Genomic DNA, 21,182 nt, shown 5'->3' on the forward strand with positions numbered 1-21,182 from the left:
TTCTCAGGCCCAGCGCAGACCTGCTTTTCCAGAAATTGCATCTGAACAGTCTGTTTTACCAAGGCCGCGTGTGACTCTTATGCTCTCTGAAGCCTCAGAACCAGTCATCTAAACCCGGGGAGGATCAATTATGGCCCAACACCAGCCTCTTTTTATAAATAGTGTCATTGGAGCAGCCACGCCGATTCATTTACACGTTCTCTTTGGCTGCTTCAGCAGTGCAAGATGCAGCACTGAGGAGCCCTGACAGAGACTGTGGCCCACAGGTCTCAATTTTACTATTTGGCCCTTTAAGAAAAAAGTTAAATAATACTCCACCCTGACTGCCCATGTTTTAAAACTTCGTGGTGCTGAGGCTGCATCCCAGACCAAAGTCCATAACATTTTGTACATGAGCCCCAGGCATGTACTTGGGTGACCCCAATGCACAGCCAGGATGGAGCACCTCTCAGTCCATACTAAAGCAGAAGGGCAGCAGTGGAGCTCGAGGAGAGGCAGGAAGGAGGAAAGACTTCCAGGAACTGGTCCGCATGGCCAATGATTCCTTAGACTCGACTGGAAACAGGGGCCAAGAGCAGGGGCTCGGCACTGCCTGCCAAGTCCTCATTTCTCAGCTCCCATCTCTCCAGCAGCTTCTCCCAACCATCCCTTCTCTCCCCCAGCTCCCTACAGGCATCCTCCTCCTTAGCTAGTGACCTCCTATGCCACCCAGAAACAGATGTGGTTAACAGCAGCTCTCGCAGTCTCGTGTTCCCACATCTGCACAGTAGGGTGCTCACCAAATTCCACACCTGCTCCCTTCCCAGCCTCAGAGATTCAAGTACCATCCCAACCCTCTTCAAGGGCAATCACTCATCGTGCATTTCACTCTCCTCCCTCTCTCCTCCCCTATCTTCAACATCCACCTCTTTGCTGTTTCCTTTCTGTAAACCTCAGCTGAAGCCTATGTGATTCTAGAAACACTCTCTCAAGTTCACCAAAATATTAGCAGGGGTTCACATGGAAGTCTTGCAAATTTTCATGGCAATACAGATGCTTGTTTTCTCATCTTGCAATTTTTCAATATTTGCCACACTGTTTATAATTAATAGAAACATGTTGTAATGGAGAAATAGATGATGTGCATTGTTTTTTACTGTTCCCTTCGTCTCTCCTTCCCTGTCAGCTCTGTTCCTTGACAGACTCATATACCTGATCGATTCACGGCCAACAGCAGTGGTCTGGCTTCCACTGAAACTTCATTCTAATGACTTATTAATTGCTCAGCCTCAGTGGATGCTTTTCAGTTCTGATTTTACATGGCCTCTCTGGCATGTGCCAGAACTGACTGCTCCCATTGGAATTTCTTTCCTCTTTTGGCTTTCCCACATGCACATCTCCCAATTCCCCTGTCCTCAGTTGGTACACACACACATCTTTCCCTTCTTGCCTCCTGAAGGTTGATTCCTGGCCCCACCCTCAACACTCTTCTGCATTTTGTCTCATGCAATCCCCCACATCCACTGCTGCAACCAGAACCCCCACACCCAGGGCACCCAAGCCTATGTCTGCAGCCCCGGCCTCTCTCCTCAACTCCAGACAGCCTGCAGGTGACGTCCACTTGGCTGTCCCCTAGTGCACCACAGCCAGCATGTGCAAATCTTGCTGCTCCTCTTCCTCCATTATTTCTCAGTTGGGGACCCCTCCATTTGACCACTCAAGTCAGAACCTCAGGGTTCTCCTTAAAACCCTTCAGTGGCTCCTCATTTCCTGGAGGATGAAAGCCAAGCTCACTCAGAGCCCTTCCAATCTAGCGTGTGTCTCTCCAGCCCTGGCCACCCCTCTACCCAGTGTTTTTCAAACTGCAATCGCTGACCCATTAGTGGGTCATAAATTTGGTTTATCAGCTTTTACATGCTTTGCTCTTTTTTTTTAAAGAATAGAATATAAAATGTCTGAGTGAGTTCATGCAGTTAAGGTTTTGCTTTTTAAACTTGCATAGATAGATTACATAGATGATTAGATAGATAGATAACAGATAAGTAGATTTCCTCCCCCCCCTTCCACAAAAGGTCCCTTCTCCCCTTTCTATTTGACTCCCCCCTCTCAGTTCCCAGTACTTGCTTCTAACTTAACACCTCTTTCACCAATCTATATGACTTTGCTTACAGGTTTGTCTCCATCTTGCATCTCCCAACCTTCTCAAGAGCAGGCGTCATGTCTTATTCATCTTTAACCCCTTGACACGTGGTAGATGTTCATGAAAGTTTGTCAGACACATGCGTGAATGCTGCCTACTAGCTTAAGTGTGTTACCTGTGTTGATTCATTTGATCCTCCCTGTGAAGCAAATCCTATTGCCCCCATTGTGCAGGTGAAGCTCAGCGAAGGTAGGGAACTTGCTCAGGTTCACACCGTTTGTGATAGCTGGAAGTCACAAACAGGTTGTCTGGCCCCACAAGCGCACTATGCCATTACCACATGCCTTCATCACAAAGATCTGCTTTGCCAAAGGAGAAATTTGGTGGAGAGATTATAAGCCACCTGAGAGTAAGGACATAGATTCTCACATCTTCTGTGCTACCGCCTGGGCAACAGAGGAGCCGCTTTCATTGGATTTGTCCTCTCTCCACCACCCTTGCTCTTTCCCAGAAGGGACACATGCTTGAGGCTAAAGGGGCAGAAACATCCCAACCACTCCGCCCTCCCCATGGTGGACCCTCCCTACCACTTACTTTGGGTCCTTTGTAGCTGCTCCTGTGAAGCGCAGGCTGTGCGGAGGGTCTCCAGGCTGCTCTCCTGCTCCTGGATTTTCACACTTAGTGAGTTGGTATTACTCACATTAACTTTTAGCCTCTGGATCTCATCCTGTGCCTCCTTCAATCTCTTTTCTAACATCTGGGTCTGGGAATTAAAGGCAGCACCCTTCATTCCTTGTTTTAGGGTCTCTAAAGCTCTCCTAGCATTTTCCAACTCTGCTCTTACTCCTGGGGGCTCAGCTTTTGTCTGCTCCACACCGCCCTTTGCCATTTGGGTCTGGGCAATGGCAGTTTCCAAATCTCTTTTTAACAACTGAATCACTTCATCAGCCCTGTCCAAGGGACCTCTTAATAACTGGATCTCAAAAGTGCTGTTGTCTACACTGCCTTTTATACAGGGCTGGGTCTGCAAATTGAAAGCACTTGCATTTCCCAGAGCTCCCCAGAGCCTCTGGATCTCGGCATTGGGCCCTTCCAAACTGCTGCTTAACACCTGGTGCTGGGTCCTTAAAACTTTGACACTCCCCAGATTGCCTTTCAAAAGTTGGGTCTGAACACTGGCATTCTGTAAGCTCCTATTTGCCAAGTGTAAACCTACCTTTAACAGCTGAATTTCAGCATTGGCATCTTCTAGGTCTTGGCTTAACATGTAGAGTGCAAAGCTGGTGTTTTCTGAACTGCTTTGTAAGAAATCTTGGGTCTGGGAATTCAATGTGTTTGCCTTTTCCAGAGCTCTCCTTAGGCCCTGGATCTCAGCAACAGCCCCCTCCAAGGAATTCCTTAACATCTGGGTCTGGATATGGCAGGTGCCAGCATCCTCTAGAACTCCTTTGACCATCCGGATGTCAGCACTGGTGTTTTCCAGGTGGCCACTGAGCATCTGGATCTGAGAACAGACATTGTCCACCTTGTACTTCAGCATCTGCATCTCCACAGCCAAGGTGCTAGAATGTTCTTTAAATAGCTGGAGAGGTTCCTTATCTCGGCCACCACGCCAAAATGGTTGGAACCTGCAATGGAGGAAATGGAGAGGTCAGGCAAAGAGGCCCATTTCATGGTGAAGCATAAAGATCTACCAGCGTGTTCTTGAAGATTTCCGTGGGGAGATGCCTACACCATGGCCCTGAGAGCACCCCTAGTGGCCTGTGGCCCCCTGACCTTGGACCAAACAATAGCCAAAGACCTAATTAGCCATCACACCAGAACTAACAGATCGAAAGAATTGAAATTCTTGCTTACAGTAAACTACCTACCCCACACATACCCCAAAGTCATGCTGGTGAGACTTGGATTCTTTTGCCATTGTAACAACTTGAGAATAACTCATTATACAATTTAGAGCTGTGGAAGTTTAATTCCACAGAAACTTCACCATTAGAAGAGTTATTGAGGAAAAGAAGATGTGAATAAGGCCCCTGTTTTGTTCTGAGCTGTATTTGTAAAACAACCATTGAGCCTCTTGATTCGTCATTGTTACTCCTGAAAACCATGTAGACCACAAACATAAATTCTCTGATTACGAATTCCAGGGGGGTCGGGGGTGGGAAACCATAGGAACAAAATAGGTGCTCCTGGCAGAAGGCCCCGTTCAATCCACAGTACTATGATAGAGGCGTGCCACACCTTCAGGTCACCCGGGGCCTCTGAGCTGTGATTGCTTCTGAAAGGGCTGGGCACCCCTACAGAAAACGGAGGACAAGAGTCCCTTCAGAGCAATTTGGGGATATGAGAGCCCTGAGTGAGAGATCTTGGCCGCCAGGGCCGTTCAAGGAAACTGCAGCCCTTTCCTCTGCAGGGTCTTTCCCAGCAAGCCCAGCGGCCACTGCCCCTGGTCTTGCCATCACCCTTGGCTCTCCTCATGAGCAAGAACTCAATTTCACACATCCATGGTCACCGCCTGGTTCCATCCTCCCCTCAGGACCCCTCCCCTATTCCTCAAGCCCTGGCTAGGGGAAGTGGGAGACCACCTGGCCTTTGGAGGCGTGAGAAGAACAGAAAGGAAGTCCAGGTTGATCTTCAACAAAGAAGCAAAGGCAATTCAGTGGAGAAAGCATAATCATTTCAACAGATGGTGCTGAAACAATTTAATAGTAATATCCAAACAAATAAAAATGAACTTCAGGGAAGAGGCCTTGGCCCAACAAATAGGGTGTCCACCTACCACACAGGAGGTCCACGGTTCAAACCCCGGGCCTCCTTGACCCATGTGGAGCTGGCCCATGCTCAGTGCTGATGCGTGCAGTGAGTGCCGTGCCCTGTAGGGGAGCACCATGTGTAAGGTGTACACCCCGTAAAGAGAGCCATCCAGTATGAAAGAAAGTACAGCCTACCCTGGAGTGGTGCCACCCACACACAAGAGAGCTGACACAACAAGATGATGCAACAAAAAGAAACACAGATTCCTAGTGCTGCTGATAAAGACAGACCTGGTCACAGAAGAACAGGCAGTGAATCAACACAGAGACAGACAACTGGGAAGGTGAAGGGGGGCGGGGGGAAGGGGAAATAAATAAATAAAATAAATCTTGAAAAAAAAAAAGGAACTTCCCTCCAAACTTCACACCTTTACACAAACACTAACTGAAAATGAAAATTTAACCTAAACTTTAAAATCTTTAGAAGAAAATGGGAGAATATCTTCATGACCTTGGGTAAGGCAAGCAGATTGAGAGAAGATATTTGCAAATCACACATTTGATGAAGGACTTGTGTCTAGAATACATAAAGAACTCTCAATATTCAACAAAATAACACACCCATTTTTTAATTAGACAAGAGTTTGAACAGATAAATCTTTTTTCGATGAAGTATTTAACTACATGAAATAAAATGCTCAAAATCATTAGTAATTAGAGAAATGCAAACTAAAACTACTGTGAGATATCACTACATACCTACTTATTAGCCTGGCTGAAATGAAAAAGACCCATCACCCCAAGTGTTGAAAAGGATGTGAAGGAGAAGGAAATCTCATCTCTGTGGGTGGCACTATAAATCCTACAACCGCTTTGCAACTTGGCAGTTTCTTAAAAAGTTAAACATGCACATACCCTGTGACCCAGCCATTCTACTCCTAGATGTTTACCCATGATAAAATAAAGATTATTCAATAAAAGGACTTATAGATGAATGTCCACAGCAGCTTTATTTGAAATCAAAAACTGGAAAAAACCCAAATCCCATCAACAGCTAATTGGGTAGCTCGTGGCGTAGCCATAAAATGGAACACTACTCAGCAATAAAAAGAAATGAGCTACTGTGCACGCCACGGCATGGGGGAAACTCAGGATAGTTATGCTGAGTGGAAGAAGCCAGAGGAGAAAAAAAAAAGAGTATGTCCAGTTGATCCCTTATATGTTTATAAGGAGAAAATGCAAACTAATATACAGAGACAGAAAGTAGAGCCGTAGTTGCCTGGGGAGGAGGGAAAATGAAGCAGAGGGATTACAAAGGGTTAAAACTTTGGCAGGGGGAGGGCAGGTGGTGAATGTGTTCAGCGTCTTGACTGTGGTGATGGTTTCATGGGTGAACACATATCAAAACAGGTTGTGCACTTTATGTGCACTTTGTAATGCACATTACACTTAATATAGCTACATTGAAAGAAAAAAGATTATGCCCTCCTCTAAAGAGGTCAGACCCACTGAGGGGCCTGGGGATGGCAGGGGAGAGTCTTGTCCTGGGTCCTGGGCCTCCCAACACCGGCTCCCTTCCGGCCCTCCCTCCCTCCACTGTGGCTACTCACTGTCTGGTTCCACAGGTGGCGGCCAGGTGGTGTCTCCCAGGTGGGACTGAAACTCCTGGAATGAGGAATCTGCCCGAGGTTGTTGAACTGAAAGACCCCACTCCTGGGTCAACACCACCTCTCACCTGGGGCCTGGGGACAGGGGGCACACACACCCTAGTGGTTGGATTCCAGAAGGAGGGAGTTGGCTCCAAGCCCGTCTCAGGGTCTTCCTTCATGAGCTTTGGTTCTGGAGAGGAGCCTCCCTCCTTGGATGGTGGCCTCTGTCTGGTCCCAGGAAGCATCTGGCCCAGACCTGGGGCTGGAGGTGGAGTGACCCTCTGGGTGCATTCGGGGTCCCTAGAGGGCTTTATGCAGGACGAGGAGGAAGAGCCATTGGGGTTCAGATGCACGAGGGGCTCGCCCACAACAAGGAGAGCCACGAGGGGGGAGAGCACGGCCACCACCGCCAACACCAGCGTGGCCTCAACTCGCCTCCTCATCTTGGGGCCACAGAAACCACTGCCGCGGGGCCTGTCCCTGTGGGAGAAGCCAGTGTCCAGGACGAGTGTGTGCTCCGTGCTCCTGCCCCCTCAGTCTCCTTGTCTGTCCTGTGGGTGAGAACAACGGCCATGCTTATCACACAGGGATTCTGGAGAAGAAAAAGGAGCACCTGAGACGAGAGGGGCACCTGGGGCATTGTGGCATCACACAGCCAGGTAGTCCAGCTGGGAGCACAGCACCCAGCAATGGAGGAGGATGGCGGGGGCGGGGGGACCCACAGAAGAGGAGTTCTGCAAGCCTGTCGGAAGGAAGGATGGAGGAAATGAACAAACAGGAACAAAGCTGCTTCACGGGTCCTGCCCACAGCAAGCTCACACTCTGTGGGGCTGCCACCACCCCACACCCCGGCACAGGGTCCCTGGATCCTGAGAAAGAGCCTCTGCCTCAGAGTGTCAGCCCTAGAGCCTCCCTGCTGGAGGTCACAATGCCCCCTGGGCTGTGAGATGGGCCGGGCCTGCAGCTCTAGCTTCAGAATAAAGCGTGTTCAGGGAAACCTGCTAAGGGTGGAGAGTGAGCGAGTCCCAGGACCCTGAGGTGAGCAGCTGCGATTTAAAACCAGGTCCATCAAGTTTACAGTTCACCCCCTTCCTCTTACCAGGGTGTCATCCCCAAGGGAATGGGTCTGGGGACTGGGTGTGTGCTCCAGGGTCCTCGGCCTGACCCTGTTTATTCTTCAGGCCAGAAGAGCAACAAGCCAAGCTCTGACAAGCCAGGGAGGGGCTCAGAGAAATGGCAGAAGGCTGGGGACACCCCAAACCATGGAATGGGCTTGTGAAGCTCTTGTCTACAGCCCTTTTATCTGGTGGTGAATCTAAGCAGGCATATTCTGAAGAGCAGTAGTTCCACTGGCAGAGACTTTCAGGGCAAAAGGAGCAGCAGAACTCAGCACTGTGGGTGAACCAGGGGGTACGTCTACATCATCCTTTGACCGTCCCCCACCTACTGGAAAGGGCACCCACTGCCCTGTGGTAGAGAAGCACTAGGAAGTCTTTGTTAAAAACTCCAAGTCAACTACACCAGGATGGAAAACCCCCTCCCCCATTCGCTACCTTATAAAGCCTGTAGGGTGTTTAATCACTCAGCCTCAGGTTGTTTATCTGCAAAGTGGAGGACACCAACCCTGTAGTTTTTTGTGGTGAACAACGTAATGGACACATAGAAATACCTCACCAAGCATCGCACACTTAGAAAGTAATCAATAAATGGCACTGATGACTAAAATCGACACACACTTGTCTACTCAAGCACTGTGCCACCAACCCTTCAAACTTTTCCAGCTGAGCTAATGTTATAGTGGCCAAGAATCTGTAGTTGATGACACTTGAAACGTAGAGTGAGGTCAATCATTTTCTTGTCAGACAGGCCAGAGGCCCTGGGCTACCAGCACCTCATTTCTCTGGAGTGTGACACCTCGCCCCCTTCTTTCCCAGCTCTAAAGTCCTGGAACTCTTATGACCTTGCCCCTGGAGGACACAGGCCCTAGAAGAACTGGCTCCCCCTGGGAACCATGCAGCCAAGATCCTTATTTATACTGATCCCCTTCCACCCCAGAGTGGTAAAGTGGGCAGTGGGCATAGCCAACTAACAGAACACAAGGACCGCACAAGGATATTCGAAAATATTTAATTTAAATCAAAGTACTACAAACTAAAATAGAAACTAGATGCCATTTTGTGTCTACCAAGCTGGCAACATTTTTAAAATCATATCCAACATTGGGGAGAGAATGAAAAGGGAACAGTCTTCTTCCTATAAGAGGGTATATCAATTGTTATGTCTTTCTAGAAAGCAATTGGGCAACTTGTATAAAAAAAAAAATCAGATGAGCGTACATGTTCCATGTCTCAGTAATTTTTCACTTCTAGCAGTTTATTCTAAGGCAGCAATCTAACATGTACACGTGGATGTTCCAGTAAAGAGCTGCAGGTGACACATATGCCCAACAAGGTACTGGATAAGTTACAGTCCATCTATACGACAGACTATGCAATCAAAAGCTGTTCTTTGAAGGAAAACCTTAAGAATGAAGAAATGCTCTCGATAATCTTATGTGAAAAAAAGTTAAAGATGTATGGAATATTACACTTTTACACACAACTAGAGGGAAAAAAGACTAGAAGGATACACAGAAATGGTTTGAGGTAGTTCCATCTGGGTTATGTGTCTCAAGTCCCTCTTTAGTCATGTCCATACTTTCCAGGTGATTTAATTTTGTTATAAAGAATGAACGTCACTAATTTAAAAGCCATGGCTAAAACCAGGGCCGGGTTTCTGAAGAAAATTTCTTCAGAGTGATAAGGCCCACTTAACACAAAATATTAGATCTGAATCTCGTTTTAGAGGTACCAAGTCAGATAACAGGATTCTTTTCATCAAGGGTCTAGTTCCTGGTCAAAGCAGGCGGCCCCAGCCCTGCAATTTTCTCCACTTCCCCTCAAGTCTGCTCCTCTTTTCACAAGCCTTTCTCCTCACACCTTTTGCCAAAGGCAAGCTCCTGGTTCGCTCCCATGCTCCGTTTCTAAAGGGCCTGGGGTCTTCAGGAACAGCTCCCAGCAGAACTTCTCCAAGCCCGGTCCCAAAGGCACGCACCCCTCCCTGGGCCACCGGGATACGCCCCTGCAGCACCAAACCCAAAGACTGCAGAGGCGGGAATGAGACCAGATTTGACCTGCCAGCGAGGGTAAACCAGACCCAGGTGGCACTCGAGGAGAAAGACGCGACAATAAAAGCTACCAGTAGATGCCGCTCCAACAACAGCCCATGGAGCACTGCGTTCAGTCAAGACCGTGAGCACCCACAGGTGGTGGAGGGGAGCCTGGTGCACGCAGGCGCGTGCGCTCCTTACTCAAAGGAACCGCCCGCGGCTCTCCCCCCACTGGGATTTGCTTTGAGACCGAGATGCAGAGAAAGGTGGAAGGGGGCGTCCTTTGCCACCTGAGCACTGGACCAGCACACACGGCCGGGAAACTGAGGCTCCGGGTACCTTAACTAATGATCTTTAAAAGCACCTTTCGGCGGGAGATATTTTTGCAGCCGTCGCGAGCCTCAGCTGTGCTCATCCCGGAACCGGTTCCCGCGCAAGCCCACGTGGTGAGGAGGCCACCCGCGTGGCGCGCAAAACCAGCCCGGGGACGGTAGGGGCTCCAAAGCCACCGTCACTGCCCCACCAACCAGGCGCACGAGGGGGACCTCAGGAGGTCTGAAGCCGCGGCGAGCGAGGCCGCCCGCGTAGGCTGAGAGGGCAGGGCCAGCCCGCCCGCGGGAAGGGGTCGGAGGCGGCGGAGCAGCGACGGCCCTGGACGCCCGCGCTCCTTGGCCTTGGCCCCGCGCCGCCGCTCCAGCGCCAACTGCACGTCCTAGGTCGCCGAGTAGTCGCCGAGGGCAGACGCCTGAGCCGGCAGGTGGCAGCCAGCTGGGCAGCGGCCCGAACTGCTCCCGCAGCACGTCCTGCAGCACCTCGGCCAGAGGCCGGGCCCGCCCGCCTTGAATCACCCCCGCTCGGGGCGGGGCCCGCCCCCCACAGCCTCTGCCCTGCTGGGTCAGAAGAGAGGCCGGGCTCATGGAAAATTGGGCAGCTTGGGTTAGGGGCAGAAACCCGTGTTTTTGTTTTTGTTTTTTAAGATTTTTATTTATTTATTTTATTTATTTATCTATTACCCTCCTTGCGGCTTGTTCCATTCTTTTGCTGTCTCCACTCTGTGGCCATTCCTTGCGCGTCTTTTGTTTTTTCTGTATCTGCTTGTCTCCCTCCGCTGCTCCTCTTGCTGCCCCAGCTCTCTGCGGCCCCCAGGCAGGCAGCTCTCCGGCGCACAGGCCAGCTCGCCCTCACACGGAGGCCCTGATGGACATGAACCCGAGGACTCCCATATGGTAGGCGGGAGCCCAACTAGTTGAGCCACAGCCGCTTCCCAGCTTTGCCTTTTTCTATGTCTTCCTAGCTGCTTGAGAGAGAAATGTGAAGACCTTGAGGCAGGTGTCATTTTAAACAGAGTTCCCCCAGGAGGGACTTTAAATGATACTTTTTTTTTTTCATTTAAAGCTAAGAAAGGGAGAATTAAGCAGGCAGCAAGAAGTAACACCCTGAGAAGCAGATTTGATTCAACTGATAGAGCATCCGCCTCCCATATTGGAGGTCCAGGGTTCAAACCCAGGGCCTCCTGACCCATGTGGTCAGCTGGCTCACACGCAGTGCTGATGTGTGCAAGGAGTGCCGTGCCACACAGGGATGTCCCCCGCGTAGGGGAGTCCCACGCAAAGGAGTGCACCTCTCAATGAGAGCTGACCCACTCGAAAACAGTGCAGCCTACCCAGGAGTGACACCATACACACAGAGAGCTGATGCAACAAAAAGAGACACAGTTTCCCAGTGCAAGAGGATAATGCAAGCACACGCAGAAAAACACACAGCCAATGGACAAAGAGAGCAGACAATGAGGGTGTGGCTAAGTCACTGTGGTTGAGGGAAATAAACCCCCCTTTGGCTAAGTCACTGTGGTTGTGTTTCTGCTTCAGGTAGCTGGATGCAATCTTTAACCAACATAGAGTGTTAGACAAAAATTACCCTGTTCAATATGTTTGGCAATTAATGGGGTAAACACAAATCTTCATTAGAGGACCTCTGCAAGCCTTTTTATCTGAGATGCTCAGTGACAGTCCAAGAGAAGGGTACAGTGTTGCCCAATTTCTTTTGACTATGGAAGCTTTTATTTCACATTACCTTTCTAGGGACCAGTGTCCTACCAAATATATTTTGGGGAACAGTGTTTTGGGTGCTTTGTCCAGCTTTCTCTCCTGGGCCCAGTGAAACAACATGTGTTTGTAGGACATAAGCATAAGTTCTTAGTAAAAGTTTTAATGTAAAACTTGATCGCAGACTCTTAAAATCATTTTAACTTTTTCCAGCCCAGGGATGAGAACTTGGGTCAGCACCAAGGTCTGGTTGCCCAGAGAGCCTGTGTCTTCCCCACCCATCTCCTCTGCCAAATCTTATTCTTTCTTTCTCTTTACCGTGAAAACAAATAACATCTTAAATTCTGACATTAAACAAGGGAGAAATTGACATTAAAAAGAAAAGCCCTGAAGAGGCACTTTTCAGAAACCCTGCATTTGGCATTAGTTACCTGCCTGGCCTGGGGTCAGAGCCCTGGGCCTTTGTGCACTGAAAGTTCTAAATGAGAGGACTGATTCTTTAGATAGGGCTGTGTTAGAAATTACTAACACAAAAATGAGTGTAACTCTCTCTTACCCTTAAGAGAAACTTACATATAGCTTTAGGTAAATTATTCACATTATAAAAGATGTCTTTAAGAACAAATTTACTAAAGATTTCCTTTAAGTAAACAGCATCAAGTATTTCCTTAACTTGCTCTTCTCCAACCTAAACCCAAGTGTCTTTAAACTTTCTTCATACGAACTAGTTTCTACCTGCTTGACCATTTAGGATGCTTATTCCTGAGCCCCTGGCATTTCTCATCACCTTTACAAGCATGATGACTTACAAAGATCACAATAGTCTCAGAATGGCTGAACAGAAAAGAAAATTATGATAGAAGAGGAAAACAATATTGGAGCTTGAATGTCATTTCTCAGTATATCCCATAGGTTACAGAATATGCAGTGATGTAATGAGAAATAAAAGAATCACTGCTTTTTGCAAGTAGACAGTGTCTTAGGAGGGTGCATTACAATACTGTAATTAGACATAAATACTTTTGATGTCTTAAATGCATACAGATCTTGTCAAAAAATGGTTTGAGGAAGCCACAGTGAGTATAAATTCTAACAGGCACACAATTTGGATATTTGCCTGTGAGCATTTTCAATCTAATTTGCATTTAGCAAGGACACAGATGACTTAAAATATGATACTGGCTCTCTAATCTCAAAGTATATCAATAACACTAGTGACTATTTTATTTTTAACAAAGGAGAAAAAGAAACCAAAAGAATGAATTGGGGTTAAGTCATACACCATAGGTAGGTGTTATCTAGTTATAAGTTAAAATTTATTCTTTAATGAACCCACAAATATTTATTGCCTGTGTGTCCATGTTTCTCACACAAAAGAGATTAATAATAGCATCTAGTTCGTGGGTTTTTTATTATTAGACTTTAAATGTATATAAATTTTAAAAATCTATCATTAGCAAACAGCTGAACATTTGGAAGTAATCAACGTCTGCCACTGCTGTGATTATGGAGCAAGTGGAAACACCAGGGGTATGTTTGGGTCACTGAGACAACAAAACTTACTGATGGATTGGATGGTAGAGTGAAGGAAAGAGAGAAACCAAGGACAACACCAAGATTTTGGCTTGAGTGACTGGGATGCTGAGGTAAGGAAAATGCAGAGAGAAGGAGCTATGAAGAAAGAAGCCAGGAGCGCTAACTGGGCCTTGTTCATCTGGTTCTGAGATGCCGACAAGATGTCCATGTGAATATGTAAAGGAGGCAGTTGGACATAAAACTCTGCAGCCTCACAAACTCAAAGTAGGATCTAAGGATCAGCAGCAGCAACTGCGAGCTTCTTAGAAATGCAGAATTCTATTAAAACTTGACAACCCATGGACTAGAGTTCTTGGGAGATAGCTCGTGGACTATTAGCATACAAAGGGAGTCTAATGCCAGATTAAATGAGCTCTCCCAGACAGAGGCTGGAGTGAAAGTAAGTGACCCTGGGCAGAGTCATTGGCCTTCCCACACCTACAGGTCTAGAGAAAGAGAAGGGAACCACAAAGATGATCAACAGCCAGTGAGGCCAAGGGAAAACCAGCAGAATGAGGTACCCCAGAAGGCAAGAGACCTGAATGTTTCAAGAAGTGGTCAATTATGTTAAATGCTGCTGATGGCATGAGTAAGGAAAAAACAGAAAAGAGGTCATTAGACATGGCAATGTAGGGGTCATCAATGACCTTAACAAGAGCAGGGGATAGAAGCCCAAGAGCAGACAGCAGGAAGAGCAATTCAGACAGTGAACAAGGGCAACTCTTTCAAGGAGTTGTGTTGGGAAGATAGAGAAATGGGACCGTAGCTGGAATTATGTAGGTAAGGAATATTAGAATATGGCTGAATGCCAATGGGAAAATTACAAGAGAGAGAAGGATGGGAAGAGGGAGGGCAAGAGGAATGGAACTGATGCAGGAAGGAGCAGGACCAAGTCCTGGAGCAGTGTTTGAGAAGGTGACAAAGAAGGGGCCCAGAGCCCAGGAGGAATGATAGCCTCTGATAGAAGGCAGGCCACCTGACCCAAAGCAAGAGGTGGGAAAGCAGGTATAGATGCAGGGAGGCTGTAGATTTAGCAGTAAGAAGATAAGGGAGCACCTGGCTCATTGCTCTAATATTTCTTAATCATGTCAAAGGCAAGAACATCAGCAGGGAGAGAGGAAATGGGAAGGGAAAGAGATTTGGAGAAGAGGGATTAGTCCTTTAGGAGAGTGTAAAAGTGAACAACCTCAGAAAAGCCAGGTAGTTTGGGGTATTCAGATTCTGGGCATGGATATTATTTTTCAATCCATGTTATCCTCTATCATGTTTCATTCCTCAGGAAGTGTTCTGTTCCAAGGCATACATCCACAAATCACTAGAAAATACAGCATCTTCCCATCAATCCTCATTAATCCTATAATTATTTTATTACATTCAAGGTCACCATGAGAACAGAGCTGGACAAGGGAGTCATCTTGGAGCCACAGCAAGATGATGATGAGAAAGGATAGATGCCTTCAGTCATCGCCATGAGATTTATGGCTGAGGCTGGAAGGATACAGGAATTAGTGACATGAGAACAGATGCCTCAAGAAAGGGAGTTTTTCTCCTCTTCTTACAGTTCACAAGAACTGCTAGGAGGTCCTTCATGAGACTGATACTTTGACAAACAATACCAGATACTGTTAATTGCTTTTAATAGAGTTTTCAATGATCCCAAACTCAATAATGCCTCCTTGGGTACCTTCATTTCTGCTTGGAAACCAATCTCATTGAACAATCATGTAACGCTGTGCAGCACCCCCTAATCCAGCTATGTAAAGCCCATTTACATGATCCAAAATTCAAGCCTCTCAAGCCAGGCTCACCACGGCACCTTTTCCCTACAAGCACTGTCCTGTGGCAGCTGGCTCAACTCCCACATTCCACATGCCCTAGGACCGGGACAAGGGTACATAACCTCCTTGGACCTTACAGCCACTTCCATCCTCTTCTCCTTCAAAAACCCCCATCATCTTGGAAGCACCCATCCTCAAACTTGAACTCCCATCACCCCTCCTTCTTCCACAGCAGCCTCAGCCACGCCTCCCCGTGGTCATATTTCCTAGATCTCGCCTTCACCAAGAAGATCTCCACTTCCAAAGTCTGGATTTTGACATCCTACTTTCCCTGACCAACCCCTTCCAGCCCATGTACTCTGGCTGCTCCACTCCAGCAATTCTCCCATGCCTGAGAAACTTCCTACTCTTTCCCTTCTCTCCCCACAATCTCCACTCTTTGCATCCCTCCTCATCTAACTTAAATCAAGCAGTCCTTGCAAAGCACCTCTAATTCCTCTTCTCCTCTCTCCCTCCACTCTTCCCACCCCACAGAGTCCTCAGCTTGGTTAACCCAACATCAACTTGCTCCCCGTCTGCATCTGAGCAGTTGGCACTCGCATACAACTGTGCTGACTGACTCACTTCAAAATTACTTCTATCCACTTCAGAGGATTTCTCATTGCCAGACAATCTGCCCTTCCCTGGTATAGACGCTTCAGGAGGACCATTTTCCACCTTCTCACCTCCTCCTCAAATCTCATCACCCTCCTTATCCCCACTCAGCCCATGATGACATCTCAAATCACATCATGAAAATGGCTGCAGTTGGCCACACTACCTAATCCTCTGACCCAATCCCACCAACCCACCTGAGTCAACTCAATGCTACCTCCCCAGAGAGGCCTTCCCTGGCCACCCTGCTAAAGCACCCTCCTGTAATCACTCCTTCATGTTACCTGAATATTTCCTTTTAACAGGGGTCAGTGATTAGCATGTTGCTTTGTTTGCACAAGTAGCATCTGCCTCCCTGCTCCTGGCATCCAACACTGCCCCCCTCCCCCCCACCACTGGGAATAGTAACTGCACATAGGGGGTGTTTAGGAAGCTGTCTCCTTAAACCATACACAAGTGTCCGCTATACGTGATACTTTACTCATTGTTGCTAGTATATCTCAATTTTTAAAAGTTTTCATGGATATGTTTTATGGGATCTTTCTTTACCCTTCCCAGCAGAATTAACTGTAGGGCTTCTATCTGGGCCAAGTTTATTTTTGTTTAAGAAACACTTAAATAAAACTTTGTTTTTGACATTTTGCTTTTCAGCACATTAATAGGTGTTACCCTGCATGTACAGTGGCAAGGCAATCTCGTCCATTCCTTCCTCAGTGTCTACATCCTTTTTTTCTGAATTTGACTTCTAAAAAGTTTTAGATCACAGTAAAGTCACATATACAATATAGGAACACCTGTATACCAAACATCAAACCTTTTTCCCCACTTCCCCAGCAATGATTTTATGATATTTTTCATTTTTAAATACCACAACTTATTTTTTATTTTCAGTTCTTCTAAATTATTATATATTCTATTTCTAAATGAAACCTGTCAATGCTATTTCATTTTCCTGGTAATTGAATTTGGCAATATATTAGGCTTCATTTTTGAGGAAGTTTTTGACTACAGAGGGGTTCAACTGTGGCACAGGAGGAGCACTGAACTGGGTTGTCATTGGTGGGGGTGCATGGGTGGAAGGGAGTTCTTCAGGGCATGCATATAGGGTATAGATATGTTCAGATGTTCACTGGGTCTTGTCATAGTGGATAGAGTTATACATGACAACTAAAGGACTGCTGAGTTTCCATCCTGGAGAGCTCTGTTGCATTCCCCTGGGGAAGAACAACAATCCCCCAAGTGCAAGGACAAAGACAGTGAAGAAGAATGGTCCAGTGATGGGTCCTTGATACTGATGACTATGCTCATGAGCCTGTGTGCTTGAAATTTCAACTAGGCCTAGAGCTGCAGGGTGCCTAAGAATTACCTCCTGAGAGCCTCCATGTTGCTCAAATGTGGCCACTCTCTAAGCCAAAATCAGTATGTAAAGGCAGGACCTTCCCCCAAGTGTGGGACAGGACTCCTGGGGATGAGCCTCCCTGGCACCGAGGGATTACTACCATCACCAGCCTGTGATCCAACTAGAGAAAGACCTTGACTAAAAGGGGGAAATGGTAAAGAGAAATGAGTTTATATGGCTAAGAGACTTCAAAATTAGTCAGGAGATCATCAGAGGGGTCACGCTTATGCACATCTGAGCAGGATCCCAGAGACAGTCAATGAAGATACAACCCCAGGAAGTGGTGCTCCTGAGAGCTATGAGACACACAGGTTCTGTGGTCATAACAGATGACTCCATAGAGTTCACTGCCTTGCCAGTGGGTCCTTCTGCAATTTGTGCTCCGGATTGTGATGGAGTTGGTCTCAGATGTATCCTCTCTACACATGCCTCATTTGTCACTTTACTGAACCTCTGACTTGCGCTGGGGTTTATGTATATGCAGGAGACTTGAATCTCTGAACTGTCCATGTGCCAGCTGGGCCCTGAGCCTCAGCAGAGTTGCAACAGCTGCTCTCCAGTTCACTGGACGTACCTAGGTCCGCTGATGGGCAGGTGAGAATGGTCAACCACAACACCAGGGAACTTAGAGTGTCTACAACTGCAAGGAGGAGAATCACATCCATCAGCCATGTGGGGTCTAAGTCTCCTCTCAATTTAGAGGTGGAGTGGGTATCACCATCCCAGGCTCCACAAGATGGAAGAATATGGATTAGAGTGGACTTGCAGGTATTCTACTGTAGAACTGTTGTGACACTAGCAATGGAAGAAATTGTACCACTGATGTGGAGACGGTGGCCACGGGAGTTACTGAGGGCAGGGAGAGGCAGGAAGAGGTGTGATATGGGGCATTTGGGGACTTGAAGTTGTTCTGAATGATATTGCGGGGAAAGATGCAGTACACTGTTTATCCTGCCATGACCCACTGGATGAACTGGGGAAGAGTGTGAACTACAATGCAAACTATGGTCCATGAGCTGTGGCAGTGCTCCAGGGTGTATTCACCAAATGCAACGAATGTGCCTTACTGATGAAAGGGGATGTTGACGTGGGGGGAGCAGGATTGGGGGGTCGGGAGTGGGATATATGGGAACCTCATTTTTTTAATGTAACATTTTGTGTAATCTATTTCTCCATTAAAAAAAAGACAATAAAAATATTTTTTAAAAATATATAAATAAATAAAACCATCCCTCAAAAGAAAAAAAAATTTACAGTGGGAACAGGTATGGCTCAGGCACTTGAGCCCCTGCCTCTCACATGGGAGGTCCTGGGGCTCCCAGTGCCTCCTGTAAAATACGAAAACAAACAACAAGCGTAACAAATTAAAAAAAAAACAACTCAGGGGAGACAATGTGGCTCAGTGGTTGACCACCAGCTTTCCACATGTGAGGTCTGAGGTCCAATCCCTGGCCCAAAATTTACAGAAAAAAAAAAACAAAAAACACAAAATTTACTAAACTAAAGGTATAAAGTTCACAAATCAGAATAAGAAAAGAAAAAAAAAAAGGAATCAATATTATAGCTCATTTCCCTTCCTCCCTTCCTTTCTCCCTCTTCCCACTCTCCCTGAGGAAATAGCCCCCTCATTATGCAAACCACAGAATCCTCCAGAGAAGAATTCCAGAAGCAGCCTGAGCAGGACTCAGATGACCCAGCTCCCGCCTTCATCCCCTGAACATCACCTTTCCTTTGGCCTCTCTCCTCCACTCCCCCATGATGGCCTCCAGGGCTGCACCTGCTCCCATTCTCAGACTAAGGACACAAACACCCTTCCCCTGTCTGCTGACATTTAAAACACCAACAGACAGCTAAGAAGAGATATTGTGGAATGAAGCCCATGAAAAGATGTTCAGCATCATTCAGCATAGGGAAATGCAAATTAAAAATTTGCCCCACACCAAAGTGATTTAATTTGTAAAAGACAAAAACAACTAGAATTCTCATACATTGCTGATGGGGATGGAAAATGGTACATTTTGGAAAGAGTTTGGCAGTGCCTTATAAAGTTATATATACACAAAAGACAGCCCACTGCAATCCCATTCCTAGGTATTGATCCAAGAGAACTGGAATCTTACGTCCACACAAGTCTTTATGCCAATTTACACTGCAGCTCTAGTGATAATTGTCAACCACTGGAAACAACTCCAAATGTCCTTCAATGATGAGTGGTTAAATAAACTGTAGTGTATCCATACGTAATCCATACATATGGATCCATCGTTTATATGTAGTACACCCAATAGGTAATGTAGTACATCCATAGTAATCTGGATGAATCTCAAGCATTGTCCTCAGTGAAAGCAGACAGACACAAAAGCAAACACTGTATGATTCCATTATATGCCTTTCTGGAGAAGATGAAACTCTAGGGACCGGTGGCTGCCAGGGGCTAGGGGTGGAGGGAGAGGATCCACGACAAAGGGGCACAGGGGAACTGTTCTATGTCTTAACATTGGTGGAGATCATATGACTGCGTTTGTCAAAATTAATAAGACTATACATCTAAAAAAACGTGGATTGTGCTGTATGTATATCTCAATAAGCTTGCCTTAAATAAGTAAGCAAATAGAAAAGCAGTCGATTTTTTTTCCTCAGGAAAGAACAAAATGATAACATGCTTTTTCTGGGCTTACATCCACCTGTGCTTAAATCTCTATGTGAAGCAGAAGTGGCTCACGCAATTGGGCTCCCATCTACCATATAGGAGGTCCAGGGTTCGATACCCAGGGCCTCCTAGTGAAGGCAAGCTGGCCCTTGTGGTGAGCTGGCCCATGTGGAGAGCTGGCCTGTGCAGGAGTGCCAGCCAAGGTGGAAAGCTGACGCAGCAACATCACGCAACAAAAAGAGACACAGAGGAGAGACACTAAGAGACTCAGTAAACCAGGGAGCTGAGGTGGTACAAGAGAATAATCGCCTCTCTCCCACTCCAGAAGGCTCCACGATTGGTTCCTGGAGCCACCTAATGAGAATACAAACAGACACAGAAGAACCACAGCAAATGGACAGGGAGAGCAGACAATGGAGGGAGGGGGGAGAAAGAAATAAATCTTCAAAATAAACAAACTATGAACCCAATTTGCAACACTAAAGGAAAAGCTCTTTTGCATAAACTGGAGCTAAGGATCTGTTTCATTACATTTTCAAGTTAATTACTACTTCTTGCATGTCGCACTTGCAGGATCCATAGATTTTTATCCCATTATAAATTGACTGAATAGATATGTCCTTTAACAATATTCTCTAGGTATTTTCATTTTGTGTTTGAAGTTAATTTTTAACATCACGGTTCAGGAGGAAAGTCTCCCATTTCAAGAAGACAGCAGACAATGCAAAACAGACTTTTTTGCAGCTCCATGGATTTCCTTTCATAATGGAAAGTTTTTAATTATGGAAACTTTTGAACCTATGAAAAATTAGAGAGAATACTATAATGAATCCCCAAGTACCAATCATCCAGTTTCAGATTGGTTGGAGTGTGCCAGTTTAGATGATAATTCATCTCTAATTTATCACTCCCCCAAAAAATATTCTTTTGAAACAAATCCTAGACATTTCATTTTCATCTATAAATACTTTTTAAGAGGATTTTAATTCTTTGACATCCTTAATCTTGATGTCTTCAATTCAGAACCAAATATAAATTCAAGCTTCAAAACAAGAGTTTGACAGTCTATAACTTAAACAATTTTAAATATATATATACATATATATATATATATATATATCAGGATCCCAAAGTCCATCTTTGGTCTTAGTGATCATTGCTAAAGTTGAAAAATTTGGCAACTTAGCTTAGAAACAGAGACAACCGTAGTTCCTCATGCATAGAAACTCCAGACTTACTTTCTGAACACACATCCCTTCTAGTCCAGGTGAAAACAGGCAGCTGCCGTTCCCCATCATATGTGAGTTCACTGAGACAATTCCTTAGTCTCCTGGTCTAAATCAAATGTTGGAAACCCTGACCAATATCTTCCATAGCACTCAGGCAACAGCTACCATCTAGGCTCCCAGGAG

At 46.4% G+C, this 21,182-nt stretch overlaps 1 protein-coding gene across 1 annotated transcript in view; it reads right to left on the reverse strand.

Annotated features, from left to right (window-relative positions):
* The window catches only part of LOC101410788 (C-type lectin domain family 4 member F-like), a 33,639-nt gene that overhangs the window by 5,138 nt on the left and 7,319 nt on the right, over positions 1-21,182 (reverse strand). The window contains exons 2-3 of the mRNA XM_071208898.1: positions 3,336-3,747; positions 2,714-2,882 (exon numbers count right to left, since the gene is read on the reverse strand). Of these exons, the coding sequence (XP_071064999.1) occupies positions 2,714-2,882; positions 3,336-3,747 (581 nt within the window). The remainder of the gene's footprint in view (positions 1-2,713; positions 2,883-3,335; positions 3,748-21,182) is intronic.

The sequence above is a fragment of the Dasypus novemcinctus genome, chromosome 17 (assembly GCF_030445035.2).
Source record: "Dasypus novemcinctus isolate mDasNov1 chromosome 17, mDasNov1.1.hap2, whole genome shotgun sequence".
NCBI lineage: Eukaryota > Metazoa > Chordata > Mammalia > Cingulata > Dasypodidae > Dasypus > Dasypus novemcinctus.